General features: G+C 38.2%; 1 protein-coding gene across 6 annotated transcripts in view; it reads left to right on the top strand.

Annotated features, from left to right (window-relative positions):
- The window catches only part of RBM44 (RNA binding motif protein 44), a 42,154-nt gene extending 22,104 nt beyond the window's left edge, over positions 1-20,050 (top strand). For 4 of the 6 annotated variants that reach the window (XM_079925069.1, XM_079925068.1, XM_079925073.1 and 1 more), the window contains 8 exons: positions 2,416-2,530; positions 3,108-3,236; positions 3,922-4,004; positions 4,108-4,181; positions 6,115-6,406; positions 11,052-11,197; positions 11,333-11,477; positions 17,097-20,050. In XM_079925069.1, coding sequence (XP_079781195.1) covers positions 2,416-2,530; positions 3,108-3,236; positions 3,922-4,004; positions 4,108-4,181; positions 6,115-6,406; positions 11,052-11,197; positions 11,333-11,456 — 963 coding nt within the window. In that variant the 3' untranslated portion in view covers positions 11,457-11,477; positions 17,097-20,050. The remainder of the gene's footprint in view (positions 1-2,415; positions 2,531-3,107; positions 3,237-3,921; positions 4,005-4,107; positions 4,182-6,114; positions 6,407-11,051; positions 11,198-11,332; positions 11,478-17,096) is intronic. The other 2 variants (XM_079925071.1, XM_079925072.1) reach the window with 2 other exon arrangements.
- Positions 20,051-20,603: the final 553 nt, after the last annotated feature.

Here is a 20,603-nt window from a genome sequence, read left to right on the forward strand (position 1 = left end):
GATCAAACGGATGTCAGTAGTATATGTTGGGTAAGATGACCCCATAATTTATCATCAAATCAGGAGACTTCTGAGGATGAAAAAAGGTAGTGATGTTAACAGTTCAATATGACGATTGGTATAAACCTTGAGTGTCTCTGGCAAATCATAATTTTTGGCCCCCATCGTGTTAATGCAATGTAGTAAAAACTAACATGGTTATGCCTTCATCGCATGAGATAGTATAAAATAATATCCTGGGGGCACAGTGGTTAAGAATCCGCCTGCCAATGCAGGGGACACGGGTTCTAGCCCTGGTCCAGGAAGATCCCACATGCCGGGGAGCAACTAAGCCCATGCGCCACAAGTATCAAGCCCACGCTCTAGAGCCCACGAGCCACAACTACTGAAGCTCGCACGCCTAGAGCCTGTGCTCTGCAACAAGAGAAGCCACCGCAATGAGGAGCCTACACACTGCAACAAAGAGTAGCCCCCGCTCACCACAACTAGAGAAAGCCCACGCACAGCAACGAAGACCCAATGCAGCCAAAAATAAATAAATAATTAAAATAATAATATCCCATTTATTTTTTTCCCCCATTTATGTTAGACAGGGCAAAGTTTTCATTCCTCCTTTGCTGAAATGATGAAAATAATTTTTAAGTGCCTTTCGTAGATTTTCTTAATCTCTCTTGTTCCCCCAAGGAAGTGTTTGTCAGATAACAATCTGTGTAAGAGCACTCTGCAAACAGTGAAGTGATAGAGAAACATGAGTTATATTCCATTATCAATGGAGTAGGAAAAATGAAGGTTGTTTCTTTTTTTTTAATTTTTATCTATGGCTGCGTTGGGTTTTCATTGCTGTGCGCAGGGTTTCTCTGGTTGTGGCGAGCGGGGCTACTCCTCGTTGCGGTGCGTGGGCTTCTCATTGTGGTGGCTTCTCTTGTTGCAGAGCACGGGCTCTAGGCCCGGGCTTCAGTAGTTGTGGCTCATGGGCTCTAGAACGCAGGCTCGGTAGTTGTGGTGCACAGGCTTAGTTGCTTCGCGGCATGTGGGATCTTCCCGGACCAGGCTTGAACCCATGTGCCCTGCATTGGTAGGCGGATTCTGTTTTTTTTTTTTTTTTTTTTTTTTTTTTGCGGTGCACGGGCCTCTCACTGTTGTGGCCTCTCCCACTGCGGAGCACAGGCTCCGGACGCGCAGGCTCAGCGGCCATGGATCACGAGCCCAGCCGCTCCGTGGCATGTGGGATCTTCCTGGACCGGGGCACGAACCCGTGTCCCCTGCATCGGCAGGCGGACTCTTAACCACTGGGCCACCACCAGGGAGGTCCCCTCAAGTTTGTTTCTACTTTCTGACTTTAGTCTTAACCCTGAGGTTATATTATTATTTGGGTAGTCTTAAAGAATAAGATGCATCCCAAAGCCAAAAGTGAGATAAATACTTGATTGATTTATATTCCTTTCTATTAAGATAAATGATTAAAAATAAATTATTTTAGCAAATTATTTATTCCATTGTTCTGCTCTTTAAAAAAACAAAATCTCAGTTATCCACAAAGAATTAACAGGTCTAAAACCAGATTTTTTTTATCTTCAAATTTCTTACATAGTTTGCTTAAACAACTTGTCCATTTAATGATATATAATGTTCTGGAGAGGTTTTGTTTTTTCACTATTTTATTTTTTTCATCATTGTAAAGGTAGCAATGATGTAACCTGCTTATTTGGGCAGAATAATAAATCTTTTTAAAAGTAAAAGATGCAGATATAACATTTTTATAATCTTAATTTTGGCTCTAAAACAATATCTACTTTGTTAGGAATACATTTTAATACCCACCTTACTAAATTAAGTTATGCATGAAAGCCAGCATTGTATAGTGTAGTGTTTCTAAATTTCAGCTACTTATGTACCATCTTCACAATTTTTCATAGCCAGGTGTTACCTGTAATGTTATTTGATTTGTACTTTTTAACTTATTCTCCTCTTTTAAAAAATTTATCTGTGAAGAGTAACTTATTATGTATGAGAAAGAAATATCACTCCCCATAAATGAAAGGTACATATAAGCACACATTAAATATATAACTGTTGATGTTAATGTGAAAAATACTTACATGTGCAGCTCCAAAAATCATCTCAGGTACTTCTAGTGTGTGGATGCCACACTTTGCTAAATAATGGTGGTGGTAGCGCATACAGTCACTATACATAGACTAGTTTCAAATCATAATTCTCATTGTGTGACAGACATAAAGCAACAGGTTACTTCGATTCAGTTTGCTCACCCATAAACTGGGTCGATAATGACTTTGTCTCATAGTCTTTGTTGTTGTGAGGGTAAATAATGCCAGTGAAGCATACTTGTCACATAGAGTGCAATAACTGTTACTCCTTATTTATTATTGTTGTTTTTATTATTTTAATTCTCAGATGTCTCTATTACCTGACAGTAGTCATCCTAAACAAGATACATCACCCAAAGAGGATGGTTTAAAAAATGGTGACGTAGATATAGACCTTAGTCAACTAAAACTTGATGATAAAGGTCAGTATAAAAATGTTTGTCTTGTGTCATTGCCAGAAAGCAGATAATAAGATTTAAAATACCCCTCGTGCCCATCTATTAAGTTAAAGTAAATATTTTTAATTGAATGGCATCATTCAGATTATGAATGTTAAGTATGTTCTTGTTACATCTACTTGATATCTTTAAGGTTACTTAATATATCTGATAATGCCAAATAATAATACAGACTTTTGTTCTTCTGGTTTTTGTTTTCCATTTTGAAAATTCTTTTTTCTGTCCAGTTTGTATCCCTGTAAATTGTATGGGTTTTTTGTTTTGTTTTTTAGTTTTGTCCTCAGTGAGAAGAGAAAGATCCTTATTTAGTGAAATAAAGACTTGCGGCACGGCTTAACCCGTTTTTAAAGATGTTCATTGTTATTCTGTCTGTAAAGATAAATCTCTTCAATAAAGGATAATTAAAAATCAGAAAAGTAAGGCTTTTAATAAGCTAGGAATCAGTGTTAATTAAAGTAAAACTGGGAAGCAGATCACTCAGATAACTTCTCACGGTTAAACATTGTACATAGTTCCTTGCTAAGTGTGTTCAATTTCTCAGACTCCACAAATTACCGAGAAATAAGTGAAGACTGGTTTGATGCTAAAGAGAACGTGACTGGAGCTGACTTCTCAGGAATACAAGAAAATCAAATAGTACAAGACAAAGAGGATCCGAAGTTTACACTAGGTTGGTTCTTAACAATTTACCAAGAAATCCTAACCTAGCTCATTTATAAAATAGTGCTTATCTTCTTCTGTATTATTTTGGGGGATTGCACTGTTTTAATATTTTATTCCTGTTTGTAAAATAATATTTTATTCCATATTTTTAAATATGAAAAATGAGAAAATCGGCCATTTGGATGTCATTTTTTTTTTAAGAGTAAATCAGTTTAAAATGTTCATTTCTCTTTCAGAAAACTGTCTGCTAAAAGCTTAAATCCAAGATTTAGTTCGTAGATAGAGGCCCACCATTCTCTCTCCCTACTCTAGTCCAACATCAGTATTCCTTCAGGCGTTCTTTTCCTCTAAACCCTCATCAGGCACTTCGCAGGTATGGGGTACATAGTGAACAGAAAAACTTCTCAGTTTCCATCAGACAGCCAGGACTACCTATTTATTGATCCATCTTTGAGTCACAAGAGACTAAGTATCAATCAGTCCAACCTCTTTGTTTTTAACATATGATTAAAGCCCAGAAATCTTGACACTGTACTCCAAGCTCTTAATCTTCAGCCTAGTGCTGATACTTGCTAATAACTTTATAATAACCTTTTTGATAATAAAAAATGAAATACTTAACAATTTTCACATTTTCTCTTAAAAATATTGATAAAATAATGATTATCTTCTGTTGTATGTTTATCTTCAAGCAGAAATGAAGAATGTTGAACCCTTACGAAGAGATAAAGGTTACTTGATACATGTTGGTGGGCTCTGCCCTTCAGTGTCTGAGGTATGCCAGGATTTATTTTTTGAGCTTCACTTTCAAATCTATTAATTGTTCATATTTTGATTGTTTTTCTACCTTTCACAAACTTTTATTTATCTTCTTTTAGGCTGATTTAAGGTCTCATTTCCAGAAATATGAAATTTCTGACATTTCAATTTATGATTCTTCTCCTAATTACAGGTATGTTTCCCAGATTCAGTGAATGTGCATTTACTGGGTATGCCCTAGGTTCTAACAGAGGTCTGTTCTGTACTGAACATGAACCACAGTGGTGATTAAGCCAGGCGCCATTCCCGCGGGGGTTTCCCAGCCTAGTAGAGGGATACACGTTGACAAATAGCTACAGTCATCAATTGGTGCTGTTCTCAATCAGATCTTTCTTTCATTATACTTTTTAACTTGTTACTAATGAGATATAGGAGAGTTATTGATTTTTCTGCAGTTATCTTGTTTCATACCATTTCATGGGGGCAGTCGAGTGCATTAGTTAAGAGAATGGGCTCTACAGCAAGTGTCTTGGGTTCATGTCTCAGCTTCGTCAGTAACGTGATGAATACATTTGGGCAAGTTACTTAACCTTTCTGTATCTGAGGCTCTTCATCTATAAAGTGAGGATAATAATAGTACCTACATAGCATTACTGTGGAACTATTATGAGATACATAAGTAAACCAGTAGAAATAAAGGCTGCCATATAGTAGGTACTCAGAAAATTATATTTAATTTTATTATTTTTTATTTTAATTACTTTTTAGTTGATCCTTTTTTATTTTTTCGGTAGATGGTTATATCATCTACATATAGTCATTTCCGGTATGTGTGTTGTTAACCTCCTGTTTTGTGACATCAGAACATTCAAAAGTATCAAATAAGAATGGTGATAGCTTAATGGAAATACCTTTACTATTTTATCACAAAAAATGATAGCTCTTTATTTCAGATATGAAAATCTTTATAAATTAAAAAAGGATCCTATTTGTAGTTGGGTTGAAATTTATTAAAAATAAGTGTTTAATTTTGTCTTAAATGGATTCACTTAAGATCATATGCTTTTCTTGGACCTATTAATTAATATGTTGTTAATATATTTTGTTATATTAAAGTAGTGTTGTACTCCTAGGAGTATTACCTGATGTGAAAGATTCTTTTAGTGTCTTGTTGAATCCTTTGGAAAAAAAGAAACTTTATGGTTCTTTATTACTTTGAAGTATTATACATTCTGTGTGGAAATTTAGGAAGTACAGTTAAATACAAAAGTGTAAGGAGGTTATAAAAATTGATCCATAGTCCCATCTTCTGGAGGCAACTGCTCATCAGACTTGGCCTATATCCTTCCATTGACACTGTCTGGAGCTGGCACTTCCAGAAGGATGGCTCTTGCCCAGCTCTCTCAATTTTATGGCTAAAATTCTGGTTAGATTTTCCAACTCTGTTTGGACTGCATATTTTTTCACTACAAGGCCATAAGGACATTCTCTTCTGTGTTCTGCTAAATGTTTTTAAATTTTGCCTTTCACCTTTATGCCTTCTCTGTATCCGGAGGTTATGTTTGTGTATAGGGATTAATTTTAATTTTTTGGTATGGATAACCAGTTGTCCCGAGAACACTAATCTGTGCAACTGTGTCATATATCAGCTTTGCAAATGTTACACTTTTTTTTTTTTTTGGGTACGCGGGCCTCTCACTGTTGTGGCCTCTCCAGTTGCAGAGCACAGGCTCCGGACGCACAGGCCCAGCGGCCATGGCTCACGGGCCCAGCCACTCCGCGGCACGTGGGATCTTCCCAGACCGGGCCACGAACCCGCGTCCCCTGCATTGGCAGGCGGACTCCCAACCATTGCGCCACCAGGGAAGCCCTACATTACATTTTAATATAAAATTAACAGGTGATAATTCAGAAGAAATACTAACTACCTTTTATTTCCCATCTTTAATTTTTTGTATTTAGTTATCTTAATATTCTTCCTGATCCCAAGGTAAGTATAGTAACTTATTTTTAAGAGCAGTTATTCTTATAAAAGGTATATGCTAGCCAGTAGTTACACAATGAAGTTTGAGGCCATTTAAAGTCATTAACAAAGAACCTTTTGGTTTTCTGCTTTTATATTTTAGATATGCATCTCTTGCTTTAAAAAAAAACAATGATGCGAAGCTGGCTGTGAAGGAAATGAATGGTACAGAAATAAATGGGAAATCAGTAAATGTGCGGCTTGTCAAAACTCCTGGAGAATATACATCACCACTTTCGTCCAAAAATGGAAATAAAGTTAGTTTCAGTAATTTGGAGAAAAACATCAGCAAAGAAGTCAACTCAACCTCCTCTGTTTCTAGATTGCCTAGAACTAGGCCGAGGCAGCAGCTGGGATCTGAGCAAGACAGTGAGTTTTTCGCTTTTGACCAAAAGGTTAGTTTTCTTGATCAAGCCCTTAAATGGTCTTCATATATACACTATACTGCGATAAGTAGCTTTGAAGGACAGGTAACTCCAGGACAGCAGTCTTGAAGTGGGAATAAGGACATTAGTCTGAATTGTGCCTAACATTGGATCCGCCCTAGCCTGCTCTTGTACAACCCCAGTTGTCCCTGGAGGAAGCACAGATCTTTACAGGCCTAGCCGCAGAGACAGCGTTTCTCTGTAACTAGGCTCTCTGCCAATGCTTTTCAGTCTTTGTATCTCTTTATTCTTGGATAGTGTTACTCTGTAAGTAGCTACTTAACACTTTCATCATTCTTTTTTTCACAGCTAACCTCATCTCATAATTATTTAAACCATAAAATATAGTCATTTTATTATGCATGCTCTCATCTTTACCACATTGAGGTTTTAAACGCCACATGGAAGGTGATAAAGTTGACTTATTCACTCTTGTCTCTCCACTGCGCAGCAAAATGCCTGGCATCCTATAGGCATTCCATAGATTTTTTAAAATTTACATATAGTAAAGTTCGCTCTTTTTGCTGTCTGTGAGTTTAGACATATGCCACAGGCATGTAACCATCATCACAATCAAGGTATAGAACAGTTCCATCTTCCCAAAACATTCTCTTGTGCTCTGCTCTGTTTTCTGTTCTTATAATTTTACCTTTTCCAGAATCTCCTGTGAGTAGAATATTATATAGCCTTATTAGTCTGGCTTCTTTCACTTAGCTTTATGCATTTTCTTACTGAGTTCTGTGAGTTTTTTAATATTCTGAATATAAGTCATTTATCAGATACGTATGTACTTTGCAAATACGTTTTCCCAGCCTGTACTTTGTCTTTGCATTCTTTTAATAGTGTCATTCTCAGAGCAGGAGTTTTAATTTTTAACCAATTGCAGTTTGTCGCTGTTTTTTTTTTTAACTTGTGGGGGGTTTTTTGTTTGTTTTTTTGTGGGTTTTTTGGCTGTGTTGGGTCTTCGTTGCTGCACACGGGCTTTCTCTAGTTGTGGCGAGTGGGGGCTACTTTTTGTTGCAGTGCGTGGGCTTCTCGTTGCGGTGGCTTCTCGTTGTGGAGCACGGGCTCTAGGTGCGCGGGCTGCAGTAGTTGCAGCATGCTGGCTCAGTAGTTGCGGCATGAGGACCCTAGAGCGCATGGGCTTCAGTAGCTGCAGCACATGAGCTTGGTAATTGCAGTGCACAGGCTTCAGTAGTTGTGGCTCACAGGCTCAGTAGTCGTGGCTCCCGGGCTCTAGAGCACATGTTCAGTAGTTGTGGCACACGGGCTTAGTTGTTCTGCAGCATGTGGGATCTTCCTGGACCAGGGATCAAACCCATGTCCCCGGCATTGTCAGGCGGATTCTTAACCACCACACCACCAGGGAAGTCCCTTAACTTGTGTTTTTAATGTTGTATCTAAGAAATCTTTGCATAACCCATTGTCACAAAGCTTTTGAGTTAATTTTATAATGTGTGGGATATGAATTGAGGTGGTTTTGGTTTTTTGGTTGTGTTTTTGTGTTGTGTATGGAATTGTTCCAGCATCATTGTTGAAAAGCCTATCCTGTCTCCACTGAATTATCTTTGTGCTTTTGTCAAAAAAATTGACCATATTTGTGTGGATCTATTTCTAGACTCTCTGTTCTCTTCTATCTCTTAAACTTTCCACCAGTACTACACTATCTTGATCATAATGGCTTTATAGTAAGTCTTGAAATAGTAAGTCCAACTTCATTCTTTTTCAAAATTTATTTTGGCTCTTCTAGTCTCTTTGCCTTTCTGTATAAATGTCATAATTCTGCTTGTCACTATCTATTAGAAAAGTCCTTGGATTTTTACTGGAATTAGTTTGACTCTACAGATCAGAGAAAATTCCTTTGTAATAAATGGATGAAAGAATAAATATTTGTTGAATAACTGAATTTTGGTTTTTTCCATAACAATAAGATAAAGGGATCTCTTTTCCCTATGTCCTTTACCCTATCCTTTCCTAATTCCTGGAGTTATCCCATTATTTTTCTGTACCATTAGTGCCATTTCTGTACTCACAGACCTTTCTCCACTCACAGTTATGCACAACTCTTCTTAATCCGAACCACATTTTCACTTGACTTTTCATTCTTTTGAAGTTACCGTCCTTATTTGTTCTGTGTTTTCCCTGCCAAACTTCCCAACCAGGTAGTTTATACCCAATGTCTGGGTTTCTTTGATTGTTTCTCTTCTTCATCCTAATAATCTGACCCCAGTCTCTAAAATTTTACTTACAGTGCTCTTTTTATAGTCACTAATGACATTTTTATTGGTCTTTCGCCCTATCTACCTTCTTTTTGACCACTTAGCCTATTTGGTGCCGGTCATTCCTTTCTTTCAACTCTTTTCCTTTCATCTCTTTTCCTTTCATCTCAGTGACACTTCGTGTTTAGGATGGGTTTTTTGGTGCATAACCTCAGTCCACAATAGGAAGGAAGGAAACAGGCAGTCAGGCTACGGGCGCTTGAGCTGGAAATTTGGGAGCTATGGCTCCTCCCTGCCTCTCTCAGGTAGTGCCCCTGGTTTCTTGCCTCTGCATGCCTGTAAGCTCCATCCTCCTGTTTCTCTCTGCACACTGGCTTTCTCTGTCAGCTCGTGACTTCTCTCTTCCTCCATTAGGCTTTATTTTGCTTAACTCTAACTCTACAGTACTTTTCAGTTCAAGCTCCTGTCATCATTTGACTAACTCGTTTGCTCTGTTCCAATTCCACATTCTTTAGACAGGGAGTCTGATCCAGCGCATGATTTTGGTGTTCATGAGTTCAGGTAACACCACTCTTGGTCTTGTTAGCTGAGGAAGCAGGTCATGGAGTTGGTAGAGGGAAGGTTATGTGTCATAAATAAATAGGGCACCGTGGGCTAGGGTAGGAGTATGTTGTCTTAGAGTGTGTGGACAGGGCAGCTCTTACTGCTGTCTTTGTTAAACTATACTCTTACTTTTCTAGCAGTTTATTGTCACCTTTCTTCTCAGATTCTCAACATTTTTTCATTATGTTCATTCATTTAGAAAATATTTATCGTCTATAATAAGAGGTAGTGATGATTAAGAACAACAGATTCATAACCTGGCTTTGCTACCTACTCATGGGCTGGGCGAGTTACTGCCCTCTGTGTCTGAGCTTCCTTATTTTAAAATGGGGATAGGCACTTCCCTGGTGGCACAGTGGTTAAGAACCTGCCTGCCAATGCAGGGGACACAGGTTCGAGCCTTGATCCAGGAGGATCCCTCATGCCATGGAGCAACGAAGCCCGTGCACCACAACTACTGAGCCCGAGTGCCACAACTACTGAAGCCTGCACTCCTAGAGCCCGTGCTCTGCAACAAGGGAAGCCACCACAATGAGAAGCCTATGCTCCGCAACGAAGAGTAGCCCCCGCTCGCTGCAACTAGAGAAAGCCCACATGCAGCAACGAAGACCCAATGCAGCCATAAATAAATAAAATAAATAGTCATTTAAAAAGAATAAAACATAAAATGGGGGTAAGTGTTCCTGCCTCACAAATGTTGTGAGCTTTAAATGAGTTTAATTCAGAAAATGCTTTGGAACAGTGCCTGTCATGGAGAATGTACTCCGTAAATAGTAGCTACTGTTATTTACTAGCAGTTTGGCTCTTTCTTGGGAAACCCATCCTCTCTGTGGTTCCAACTACTATTTAAACTTACTGTATCCCAAAATTATTTATTCAATAAACAGTATACCAACTGTGTACACTATTGTAGGCACTGGGAAAGAGGCAGTGAACAAAACAGACAAAAATCTGTGCTGTTACAGAGCTTAAATCTAATGAAGGAGATAAGGCAATAAGCAAATAAGTAAAATATGTACTATTCTGATGTGACAGATCTAATATTTTGTATATCTTACCCTGACGTTTCATCTAGGTTTGAACGTATCCGCTCCTCCTTTGTTGAACTTGTATGGGATGTACAGTGGTTTCATATAATTTATATCCTACTTGCATGGCTGATAGTAATTAATTGATCATTTTAATTTTGTCTCTTCAGTTGAATTATAAGATACATAAGTTCTTTTTTATAGCACTAGTTTCCCCACCCCCCCCCCCACTCCAGCATGTTCTGGGCATATAGTTTGTGTACATTGAACATTTAGTAAATAAGATATAGAATATACGATATAAATATGTACATATAATTACTATGTAGACCAGCCTTTCTCTGTCAGGTTGGGTAAGAGAATTCAGCCTTCATGTCCTAAGCCTAAGATATCCATTGTATATAGCAAATGACTCTCTCTCCTACGCACCTAGAATGGAATAGTTATGTCCTATCTTAGGGAAAATTGAGAAAATAGTTAACATCATTTTTTGTGTTCTGTGGATCAGATGAGAATCCTGTTTGAGAAAAGCTAATTTCGACATAGCCCATATATTATACTTCATCATGTATTTGGCATTTTTTAAATAAATGGCCCTGAATACATCTCAAGTAAAATTACTTGGTAGAAAAACTAATCCCAAATCAACGTAAATATCTTAGGAATTTTGATTTTACTATTTGTAATTTTTAAATTTAGAATAAGCTGGATTATTTCTATGTAATCGTTACTGACTTAAATAAAACTTTAAAAATGTTTATTTAGGGTGTCAAGAAGAATTGTAAACAGATTGGATCCACTAAATTACTACCTGATGCACCTATTCAATTTGTACCTCCAAATACATCGAACCTGCGTAGCTTTACCAAGATCGTGGAGAGACTGGCTGAACTACATCCGAAAGTTGGCAGGTAGTGACTACAATTGCACTTTAAGTGGTTTTATAAGTTGTGAGTAAACTACCGCTCCTTTCAGTACCGTAGCCATATCTAGAATGTGCTGCTTTGGAGAGGGCAGATGCTCATGCGTGTCTTCCTTTGGCACAGAGATCACATTATAAACGCTCTTCAGGAGGTTAGAATGCATCATAAAGGCTCTCTCAGTGGCCTGTCTGTTAATGCTATTGTGAGAATGACTTCCTCTGTTTTGGAAAACTCTGCTTCCCGTTAGGTAGAAAAGAAGCAATAAGAGGTAAGTCAGTCATACCTTTCATATTTAAATAGTAAACATTTTAAGCTATGGATTCCATTTTCTTTTCAAATAAAAATATTATATTGAAAATAATAAAGTAACATAGAAGCTAAAAACAAGCATACTGTATTTGTAAACTATTAATGCAAAACTATTTGGGGTAATGTTAAATTACCCCAAAATTGTTTGGCTTAAGCAACATTTATCATCTCAGAGTTCACAGGTCAGGATTCAGGTATGGCATAGCTGGGTGGTTTTAGTTTAGCAATTCTCGTGATGTTGCAGTCAAGATGTTGGCCTGGGCTGTGGTCATCAGGAGGCTTGATTGGGACTGGAAGACCTGTTTGTAAGACGGCTCATTCCCATGGCTGTTGGCGGGAGGCCTCTGTTTCTCACCACATGGGCCTTGCCGTAGGGCTGCTTGAGTGTCTTTACAACATGACACCTGGCTTCTTCAGAGTAAGAGCCATCAGAGAGAGAGAGAGAGCAAGATGGAAGCTGCAGTATTTTCTGTGACCTAACTTCAGGAGTCACACTCTGTCGTTTCTACCACATTCCATCAGATGCAAGTCACTACGTGCAGCCCACGCTTTTGAAGAAAGGTGTATCAAAGAATTTGTGTATGTATTTTTAAATTACCACACACAAACATAGAATCCCTGTTTATAAAATAGTGGTTGGGGATTTGTTTCTAGTTATAGCTGTCCAGGTGAGTAAAGCCAACTTTCCATGGAGAACCGTTAGAAAAGCTGAATAAATATATAGACATCTGCTTGAAGGTACTGGAGAACTGTCAAGATACGATAAATTATCTGGCCAGTATAAGAGAAGATTAGTCTCAGGGAAATATGCCCATTGTTTGGGACCACTTTCCCCCAATACTGTTTGCATGTGGGGCAGCTAGGAGTTTAAAGGGACCCTTCTGATAGCACTGAAGCCAGGGGGGTGGGGCCTCAGCAGTAGAGTTGGGACACCAGTGGGTTACTCCACTCCAGGAGTAACTTTGAACCAGAAGTAGATAGTTCCTCTGAGGGGCTGTAACTCAGCTTCAGAACCTAAGTCAGATTGAGATGATCTGGGGTTACTAGCTCTGCCATGCACCTAGAAGAAATGAAGGTAAGAATCCTCTGGAAGAAGGTAGTATCATTTTAGGCCTCAAATTGTTTCTACCAAAATTTTTGCATATACTAATAATTTTGTAAATAAGAGTATACAATCAAAAATAACTAATCATAAATGAAATGAGACCACATGAATGAAAACTAGCATGAACACCAGGTAATAGAAATTACCCACAGGGACTCCAGCTAATTGAGTTATCAAACTTTTATTTTTAATAAATTTAATTATTTTATTTACTTAGTTTTGGCCATGTTGGGTCTTCGTTGCTGCGCGTGGGCTTTCTTTTGTCGCGGTGCGCAGGCTTCTCATTGCGGTGGCTTCTCATTGTGGCGCACGGGCTCTAGGCGCACGGGCTTCAGTAGCTGTAGCACACGGGCTTAGTTGCTCCATAGCACGTGGGATCCCGGACCAGGGCTCGAACTCGTGTCCCCTGCATTGGCAGGCGGATTCTTAAACTGTGCCACCAGGGAATCCCCCAGACACACTTTTAAAAACCATACTTGTATGTGATAGATTGTTTGCAAAAACAGCCACAATTATTCCTTTCCCTATAACCATGCCCCTTTGCAGTGTGACTTGGAAGCTCCTCTGATCAAGAAGTGGAGTCTGTTTTCCCACCCCCTGAATCTGGGCTGACCTTTACACTTGCTTTGACAAGTTATGCCATTCCCAAGCCTGGTCCTCAAGAGCCCTTGATCATTCTGCTCTCTCGGAAATTTGCTGCAGCCACATGGAGACACCCAGGGTGCCTGCTAGAGGATAAGAGGCTACAGTCACCCCTCAGCATCCGTGGGGGATTGGTTTCAGGACCTCCCCCCACACCCACCCACTGCGGGTACCAAAATTTGAGGTTGCCCAAATATCTTACGTAGTATGGCTTAGTATTTGCATATAACCCACACACATCCTCCCGTATACTTCAGATCATCTCTAGGTTATTTGTAATACCTAATACAATTGTAAATACTATGTGTATAGTTGTAAATACAATATAAATGCTGTAAACAGTTGCCAGAACACAGCAAATTCAAGTTTTGCCTTTTGGAATTTTTTTTTTTCAAATATTTTCAATCCAAGGTTGGTTGAATCTGCAGATGCAGAACTCACAGATATGGAGGACCAACTGTACATGGAGGATAGCTAAGACATTCCAGCCTACAGCCAGCTGCCCTTAAATATGGGACAGAATCTAGCATAGATCAGCAGATAACATACCCAACCTGGCAGCTGCCCACAGATGCATGAGTGAGCCCAACCAAGATAAGACAAATCACCAAAATGAGTCCAGCCCATTGCTAACTGGCAGAACTAGAGGCTAAATAGTAGGTGGTCATTGTTTCAAGCTACTAAGTTTTGAAGGTGATTTGTTACACAGCAAAAGCTAATTAATTCAGATGTATTATGCTCAAGGAGGCAAAAGACAGGCTTGAGAATTCTAGTATAGAACTGGAAATATTTTTAAAATAGAAATTCCATTAATAAAAAATAGAATTACTTAAATGAATAACTCAGTTAATAGGTTCTACAGCATATTAGACACATTAGAGAATTAGAAAGGTCAGAAAAATTATAGAATGACACACAGAGGTAAAAGGATGGAAAACACAAAAGAGAATGCAAGAAACATAAAGACGTACCAAGAAAGCCTAATTATTTGTGCGACTGGAGTTTTAACCAAAAAAAGAAGAGGGAGAAAATTGGTCAGATACAATATTTGAAAAAAAATTTTTAATGATGAAAAAAATTAAGCCAGAAATGTAGTAAAGCCCTTTCAAATCCCAAGCAGGGAAAGTAAGACTTCAGTGCATCAGAAAAACTGCCTGAATATGGTCCTTGTGACCACCATGCAAAGCTGCTGAAAGTCAATCAAAACCATGTATTGAGCCCCAAAGCTTTATGAATAAGGGATACACAAGAGAAATAAAAGGCAATACATGCGCACACACACACACAAAAAAACTTCTTGAAAACTCAAAGCAAAAAGAAAATCTATAAAGCAGCTAGAGGGAAAAAAAATTACGTTAAGAGTGCAACAATTAAACTGACATCTGATTCTCAACAGAAGCCACCAAATAATTCTACCAACTAGGATTCTATACTCAGGAAAAGAGCCTTCAAGAATAAATGAAATAAATACATTTTTACCCAATTAAAAACTAAGATAATTTGTTACTTAGAAGACCCATTGTATTAAAGAAAATACTGAACAGTGTTTTCTAGGAAGAAGCAAAGTGATTTTAGATGAAAGGTCAGAGATGCAGATGTACTGAAGATCAAAATGTTTATATCAACTAATACTGTATAAAACAAGAATAATGGTATTTTATAGGGTCTAATATAATTAACATGTATGACAATAGTAGCATATAAATTGACCACCCCCTAGGCTTAGTGATTCATTAGGAGAACTCACATGACTCAGTATATAGTTGTACTCATGGCTATGACTTATGGCAATGAAAGGATACAGAGCAAAACCAGCAAAGGGAAGAGGCACATAGGGTGATGTCTGGAGGAAACCAGGCACCAGCTTCGAAGAGTCCTCCCCCGAGTAGAGTCACATAAGACCTGCTTGTTTCCTCAAGTAATGAGTTATGACAACTCATAAGAAATGTTGTCTACCCTCATTAGAGATTCAGTTTCTAATATTTTTGTTGGAGGCTGGGCACATAGATACCCAACATCTAGCATGTACCAAAGGTTCCAGACTCTCAGAAGGAAAGCAGCTGTTCAGCACAAACTACATTGTTTCTACAGTTTTGGCACAGTGAGCCACTCTTGTCACTACTAGGATTGGTGGGAACTAAGTTCCTAGACACCAGGGCCAGCCTTGCAAGCAGGGCTTTCTACGGATGACTGTCATCTCAGGCCTGCTATGTTAATTCTTTTCTACACATACCAGTTGATATCAGACTATGATAAATATAGTTGTAATCTCTGGGGTAGAGTTGGACCCTTATCTTACACCAGGGTTCCCCAACCCCCGGGGACCAGTATCGGTCCATGGCCTGTTAGGAGCCAGGCCGCACAGCAGGAGGTGAGCCTCTTGCTAGCTTAGTAGAACTTCGTCTGCTGCTCCCCATTGCTTGCATTACTCCCTAAACCATCACTCACATTACCGCCTAAACCATCCCACTCCCTCCCCCACCCCACCCCCGTGGGAAAACTGTCTTCCATGAAACCAATCCCTGGTGCCAGAAAGATTGGGGACTCCTGCCTTACACTGTATACAAAAACTAACTCAAAATGGATCAAATTACCTAAACGTAAGACCTAAAACTGTAAAACTCTTAGAAGAAAACACAGGAAAAACTTCACAACATTGGATTTGGCATTGATTTCTTGGATATGACACCAAAAACAGACAACAAAAGAAAAGATAGATAAATTAAACTTCATCAAAATTTAAAACTTTTGTGCATTAAAGGACATTATCAGCAGTGAAAAGGCAACCCACAGAAAAAGAGGAAATATTTGTAAACCATATTATCTGATAAGGATATTAAGAATATAGCTATATATCTATCACGTATCTGTATCTACCTATCTATATATCTTATCTGTACAGATATATAAAGAATACCTACAACTCAACAACGAAAGCCCAATTTAAAAATGGACAAAGGATTTGAATAGACATTTCTCCAAAGAAGATATGCAAATGGCCAATAAGCACATGAAAATAGGCGCATTATCACTAGTCACTAAGGAAATGCAATCAGAACCACAATGGGGGGGACTTCCCTGGTGGCGCAGTGGTTGAAAATCCGCCTGCCAATGCAGGGGACATGGGTTCGAGCCCAGGTCCGGGAAGATCCCACATGCTGTGGAGGAACTAGGCCTGTACGCCACAACTACTCAGTCTGCGCTCTAGAGCCTGCGAGCCACAACTACTGAGCCCACATGCCACAACTACTGAAGCCTGCGTGCCTCGCAACAAGAGAAGCCACTGCAATGAGAAACCCGCGCACCGCAACGAAGAGTAGCCCCTGCTCGCCGCAACTAGAGAAAGCCCACACGTGACAACGAAGACCCAACACAGCCAAAAATAAATTTATTAAAAAAAAAAACAAAAAAACCCCAATGGGATACCCACTTCATACCCATTAGGATGGCTGGTATCCCCGCAAAAAAACAGAAAATAATAAATGTTGGTGAGGATGTGGAGAAATTGGGAACTTTGTGCATTGCTGATGGGAATGTAAAATAGTGCAGCCACTGTGGAAAATGGTATGACACTTCCTCAAAATATTAAACTACAATTATCACATGATCCAACAGTTCCACTTCTGAGTATTTACTGAGTTTAGTGTTACGCTTAGTCAAGGGGTAGAACTTAATGGTAAATAAGTATATATGATGTTTGTTTATATATAAATCGGTTTAATTACAATGGTTGGTTTAGTAGTAGAATGTACTGATAACTATATACTTTTCTGGAATTTTAGATTTAGCACATTTTATTGTTGATTTCTTCCTTCTTTTCTTCACCTATAGAATTTCTTTGGAAAGCATGAGTTCCCTCCTGCAGAGAATGTTCTACCGCACTTAGGGAAAAATTGTGGTAACAGCAAAATTATGCAATTAAATAGGCTTGGTAAATGGGTTTAGCTGTTTATAATATTCTACTTTATATAGCCCTCTCTTAAAATCTAGCAACTGTTGTTTCTACAATATAAAGATCTCTCTATATATAATTAAAAGATAATTTTTAATGTTTATAAACTTTGTATTTCAAACTTGTTACTTAGAGACTTAAAGCAGTATGTTTTGGATCAGAAACAGAAATGGTGTCATTTTTAAAACTCTGTGTTAAATCAGTTTTTTAAATATTGACCAAGAAAAGGTTTATTATTATTTCATACATGAAAAATATAATTTACCTGAAGTTCTTAGTTCCACTTTTCAGTTGTCTTAAGACTCTTATATTGGACCATAGGATAGCAAATACACTGAGTCTACAGGTGTACATTTTGGAATATGTATATTTTTAAGTTTCCAAAATGATTAAATTACTGTTGTGATACATTTAATGCATTTTTGTGACTTTAGTATTAAACATTTAGATGTATTTTCCCTGCTTTCACTAGGAAGAGTGAACTTTGGTAAAGTACTTAAATTTAAATGGTCACCATGTTATGTTCATTTTGTAATAAGTTCTGTTATATTAGGTTAGAGTGTAAATTGGAACACTTTTCAAGACCTAATTTTATGCTTTATCTGTTAACAAATTTCTTTAATTGCTTACTTTTAAAAGTAACATACTGTTTAAAGTTGCAGTTTTACTAGTAGTAAGATGAACAAATGTGCATTTTCTTCTTCAGATGTTTACAATGTTTAGAGCATTCAATATTTAGTTGGTATTGCTTGATTAAAAGTTACCCATTTAACATTTATATTTGGTGTACTTATATTTAATAAAGGTAGAATCTATAGTAAAATTTAATACTTTCTGCAGGTTTGGTGGCATTTTCTAAGTGTAAATTACCTACCAGTGTTTATATGGAATACGAATGGACAGTAAGGCTATAGATCAAACTATTGCATTTCAAATTTTTCCTCTTTCATGGACTTTTTAGGCTTATTTCGTATATTAATTTGTCTCCGGTTATTACCAGACCCAGTCCAAACGTCTACCAGAAATTGGGTTCCAGGATGTTAAAAAAAAATTGAGGGGGGACTTCCCTGGTGGCACAGTGGTTAAGAATCCACCTGCCAATGCAGGGAACATGGGTTCAAGCCCTGGTCCTGGAAGATCCCACATGCCGTGGAGCAACTAAGTCCATGCACCACAACTACTGAGCACACGCGCCTAGAGCCTGTGCTCCGCAACAAGAGAAGCCACCGCAATGAGAAGCCCGGGCACCACAACGAACAGTAGCCCCCGCTCACCACAACTAGGGAAAGCCCGTGTGCAGCAACAAAGACTCAGGGCAGCCAAAAATTAATTAATTAATTAAAAAAAGTTTTTTTAAAGGACTCGATTAAATGAAACTTGAAAATCATCAAGTTAGTAGATGATTCTCTAGTTTTGGCCATACATGAAGTTAGTAGAATCCTAGACTTATGGAGGTTGCTTCCTATCTGTTCAATCATACGCTTACTTATATTAAAAGGCTACATTCAGAGTAACCTTTTTTAATAAAGTTGAAACATGGATTAGACATTATTTTTAACATACTAGCAGCCATGAGAAGTATACCTCTAGTCGTTTGTTTCTAAAAGGATTTTAATTCAATGGAATTCTCTTTTAGAATACATGGAGACCAAATTACTGAATTCAATTTAGTAATTGAAAATATAGAAAGGATCATTTGAAATTATAACTTTGAGGTTTTTTGAAATAAAGGTGTCCTCTTCAAAACCTAAAGGTATGTAAAGATCAGGCAACTTTTAGATCAAAGGGCTTTTAGCCATGACCATGTAAATGGATCACTGTTATTAAGCTTCCCAAGTAAAATGTAGAAACTGGAGAAATTCATGAATCTTTGGAACTGCAAGTGAAAAAGCAATATTTATCTTATTCTCTAAGATCTCTAATTTGACATTGGTTAATTATATTAAATCGTTAGAGAATTTAAAAGACTGGTCAAATTATCCAGGTTTCCAAATATCTTCAACCAGCAAAGTTTCAGATAATTTTAGCAGACTTAATTATTGCTCAGAAGCATTTTTCTATCATACTGTATTACTAGGACACCAAAGAGCACTTTAGCTGTACCAAATAGGATATACAGGTAATTGTGTTTGCAGATAACCAGAGACCTGGAATGTTGTAGAATACCCTGAGACTATCACCAAAAAAGTGGGACTAAAAATTCCCAGTTGGCTCTGCCTAATGCCAATGTTAATTCTAGTCCAAAGAGATAAATATGTGTAACTGAGAAGCTCAATATTACAGGTAGTTTCTTTTTTAAAAAATAGTTCTTCAGCCAGAGTTCTGCATATATTGACTTAACTTTTTTTCATTATTGATCATTGTTACTTATTGCAAAGTATCTATCTGGCATATAGTAAAATGTTTAATAAGTGTTAGCTCCTGTGGTCAGCAAAGCAGTGGCCCTCCAAGCTGACCAGTCTTCATGCCCACACCTGTGAATGCGTCACATGGCAAAAGGGAGTTAAGGGTACAGAAGCAAGTAAGGTTGCTAATCAACTGACCTTGAGATGGGAAGATGATCCTGGATTATCTGGGTGGGCAGAAGAGAGAACCGGAGAAATGGCATTTCGAGAAGGGCTTCACCCACTGTTACTGGCTTTGAAGATGGAGGAAGGTGGCTAGGAGCCAAGGATTGCAAGTGGACTCTAGCAGCTGGAAAAGGCAAGGGAACATTGTCCCCTAGAGCTACCAGCAGCAGTGCAGCCCTGCCGACATGTTGATTTTAGCCTGGTGAAACCTGTCTCTGACTTCTGACTTACAGAAGTATGAGATAATAAATCTGTATTGTTTAAGCCGCCAAGCTAGTGGTGATCTGTTACATCAGCAATAGAAAACTAATAAAGCTATAATTGTTACCTCTAGAGAACTGCTAGGAACAGTATAAGACTGCTTATAGGTTCAGTGTATCTTTGCCTGAATTTTGATTCTTGGGGATAAGGTAGGTGTGAGCTATGAGTATTAAATAAACCACCACCTCTTCGTATTTATATAGAACTTTTATCTTAATAACATCGTGATACTTAGGGTTGATAGCGATAGTCCCCTGACAGATCAGAGAATGTCATTGTTATGTATATTATGGACATCGTTATAAACAACTTCGGTGTTCCTGCGAGGAAGCTGAGAGTCAGACTTGCGCATCATTTCTAACAGTTTACTGTTTAAGAAGGCAGGTTCTGAAGCCAGATTTTCTTGATTCAGATTCCTGCCCCAAGTTTATCTGCTGTGTTTAGCCTTGGACAAGTTATATAATTTCCCTGTGCCTCAGTTGTCTGGTGTGTAAAATGGAGATACAAGAATTATCTGCCCTCCTAGGCATGGAGTAAAGTAAAGCGTTTGCCACA

Source organism: Stenella coeruleoalba (genome assembly GCF_951394435.1).
Source record: "Stenella coeruleoalba genome assembly, chromosome: 6".
Classification (NCBI taxonomy): domain Eukaryota; kingdom Metazoa; phylum Chordata; class Mammalia; order Artiodactyla; family Delphinidae; genus Stenella; species Stenella coeruleoalba.